Source organism: Dermacentor silvarum, chromosome 6 (assembly GCF_013339745.2).
Source record: "Dermacentor silvarum isolate Dsil-2018 chromosome 6, BIME_Dsil_1.4, whole genome shotgun sequence".
Classification (NCBI taxonomy): Eukaryota; Metazoa; Arthropoda; class Arachnida; order Ixodida; family Ixodidae; genus Dermacentor; species Dermacentor silvarum.
The window spans coordinates 186,342,529-186,344,976 of NC_051159.1; the positions used below are offsets into that span (position 1 = coordinate 186,342,529).

The following is a 2,448-nucleotide window of genomic DNA, read 5'->3' on the forward strand; positions in this document are numbered from 1 at the left end:
GGTTGTATCTTTGTCGCTTCCAACGCTTTGATAGACTTCGGCGGGCCTCCCAGAGGTGTGCCAGGTGGTTGTCCACCGCCGGCGTTTCCGGTGTGGTCTGATACTCTTTGGTGGTGGCATTGTAGATTTCTTTAAGAAAAGCGCTCCATTCTCCTGCAGAGGTTGGCGTTGAATTGGCTGTCTGCTGTTTTTCTCTGTACTTTTTCCAGTCAGTGAGTTTGGCCGTCCCCAGGGATTGGCGTACTTTTGCCGTGTTGCAGGTTACATTTATAATGTAATGGTCACTGCCTAGCGTCTCGTCCAGGTTGCTCCAGGTGACTCCTCTGTCGTCATTAACAAAAGTTAAGTCAGGCGTGGTATCGCGAGCCACGCTGTTGCCTACTCTGGTGGGGACGCCTGGCAGCGTGATCAGCAAGAGTTCATGTGTCTGTGTCGTTCTGAGAAGGTTGGAGCCCTTCGCCGTGTCTCTCTCGTATCCCCACTCTGAATGCCAGGCGTTGAAATCTCCGAGGAGAATTAGCCTATCACGTCGCACGAGGAGGGTGGATACATGGTTAAGTAATGGTGAGAAGTCAGCTTTTTGGTCTCTGGGTGAACTGTAGACGTTAACCAAGACGCACTTTGGTCGTCCCTTCTTCACTGGCCAGATTGTTATAATTTGGTGCTGGATTTCTACTCCCGGTGCTGCGGCACTGCTGATCGCAAGGTCTTTTCGAGCCAGCGTTGCCACCATCGGGTGATCCGGGTTCGTGTACAGGCAGTAACCCTCTATGGGTCTCGGTCGCTTCCCCACCTCTTGCAAGCAGATGAGGTCGGGAGGAACTAGCGCCGTCTTGATGTATTGTGTTAGTGTCGCGTGTTTGTTGTGTAGTGATCGGCAGTTCCACTGCCACATAGTGAGATTCTCTTGTTGCCTGGTTGTGTTGTTAGCCATGATGAGGAACTTCGGAGGTTGTGGTATCTTCAGTGTCCGTGGTGTCCATGATCTTCGCGCTCAGCTGGCCCGAGGCGAGGCTGTGTCGTCGTTTGCGCGGCCGTTGGAACTTCTGAACTGAATCGTCTACATATCGTTTTAGTTCTTGGAATTCCGTAAACATCTGCTGCATTTGCGCTTGTAGTTGCTCTTGCATTTGCTGAAATTGTTGCTGGATTTGTTGCTGCTGTAATGCAAACATGTGTTCTACTTGCTGTAGTGTCACTTGTGTTGTCGCATCTTGTGGCGAGGATTGTGTTTCTGCTGGTGGCCGCTGTGACAGTGGTTGTTGTGTTGGCTGTTTTGTTTGTGTCGCGAGTGGTGGTGGTGGTGGTTGTGCTTGCTGTTGCGGTGTCGGAGTGGGTGGTTTGGATTTAAGTTGATTCATTTGCGCCGTGAGCATAGCTACCTGTCGCTTGAGTGTTTCTACTTCTTGCGTTTTACCGTGTAAGATTGCTTTAAGTTGTCTGCCCTCTGAGATGGCTCGCTTGTATTCCTCACTTTGCGCGATGAATTTGGTCGTGGAAGACGCGACTCCCGCCCAGCTTACCTGTGCAGGTGTATTCTTTGCATTGGTCTTTGATCCCAGCTGCTGGCTGCTGCTCGTCGGGGTCCGGGATCGGAAACTTTGTTCCTGCGTACTTGTGGACTGGGTGAAGGCGGCAGTGCGCTGCGCGGATCTGGAGCGGGATCTCTCCGTGCTGGCGCTTCTGCTTCTGTGGCTTCGACCCGCCCTGCTGTCTTCTTCCCCGTACTCGGAGGAGAACCATCTTTGTGGTCTGGTGTTCTGCGGACGTGGGGTCCACGATGCTCGTGGTTGTTGCGGTTGCTTTAAGCGTTTGGTGCAGCTCTTGTCCCCGGTAAGGTGGGCCCCCTCGCACGAGGCACATTTAGGTTCACAGGGGTGTCCTTCACTTGGGTTCACGAGCCCACATATTTTGCAGATTCGTAGCGTAGGATTTGGGCAAACGTCCGTGCGGTGTCCTTTGCCGCGACATAGCTTGCACTGTTGGATGGTAGCACGAAAGGGGTGACACAAGAGCTCTCCTCCGTAATAGTATAGCGCTCACGAAGCTCTGAGCACACGCCGCATCCTGTCCCTTTAATGATCGCTTTCAAGATATGGGCCCACGTGTCTCTCTTCAACGTGAAGTGGCGAGAGCGCAGCGTGGGAAGCTATCTGCAGTCGGCACTCACTGTCCGCATCGCCGATCGCTTTCAAGATATATGGTCCGCGCGGCCGCGCCATATGCAACCGCCGCCGGTGTACGGCTGATCACGGTTCATAATGTTTCCATGCGGATGGATAAGACGCTAAAGAGCGATAATGACTTATAATGATCGGAACGCCATCAGCGCACCTGGCGCCCCCACCTGAAGTAGTTTGCTTGCCTCATCAGTTCACCTTGCACCGCCGTCCACAGCAGTTCATGTCGCCGCAGCGCTGTCGTTTATACTGGTCGTATCAAGTTTCA

At 53.1% G+C, this 2,448-nt stretch overlaps 1 protein-coding gene across 1 annotated transcript; it reads right to left on the reverse strand.

Moving 5' to 3' along the window:
• Positions 1-926: 926 nt before the first annotated feature.
• Positions 927-1,376, reverse strand: LOC119457107 (splicing factor 3B subunit 4-like). Its single transcript, XM_037718932.1, has one exon. It carries the CDS (start codon positions 1,374-1,376, stop codon positions 927-929), a length of 450 nt encoding a protein of 149 aa, XP_037574860.1.
• Between the last annotated feature and the right edge of the window lie 1,072 nt (positions 1,377-2,448).

What these genes read in the sequence shown, in the direction of transcription:
- LOC119457107 (XM_037718932.1), bottom strand. Translation starts at nt 1,376, where the DNA reads ATGCTCACGGCGCAAATGAATCAACTTAAATCCAAACCACCCACTCCG.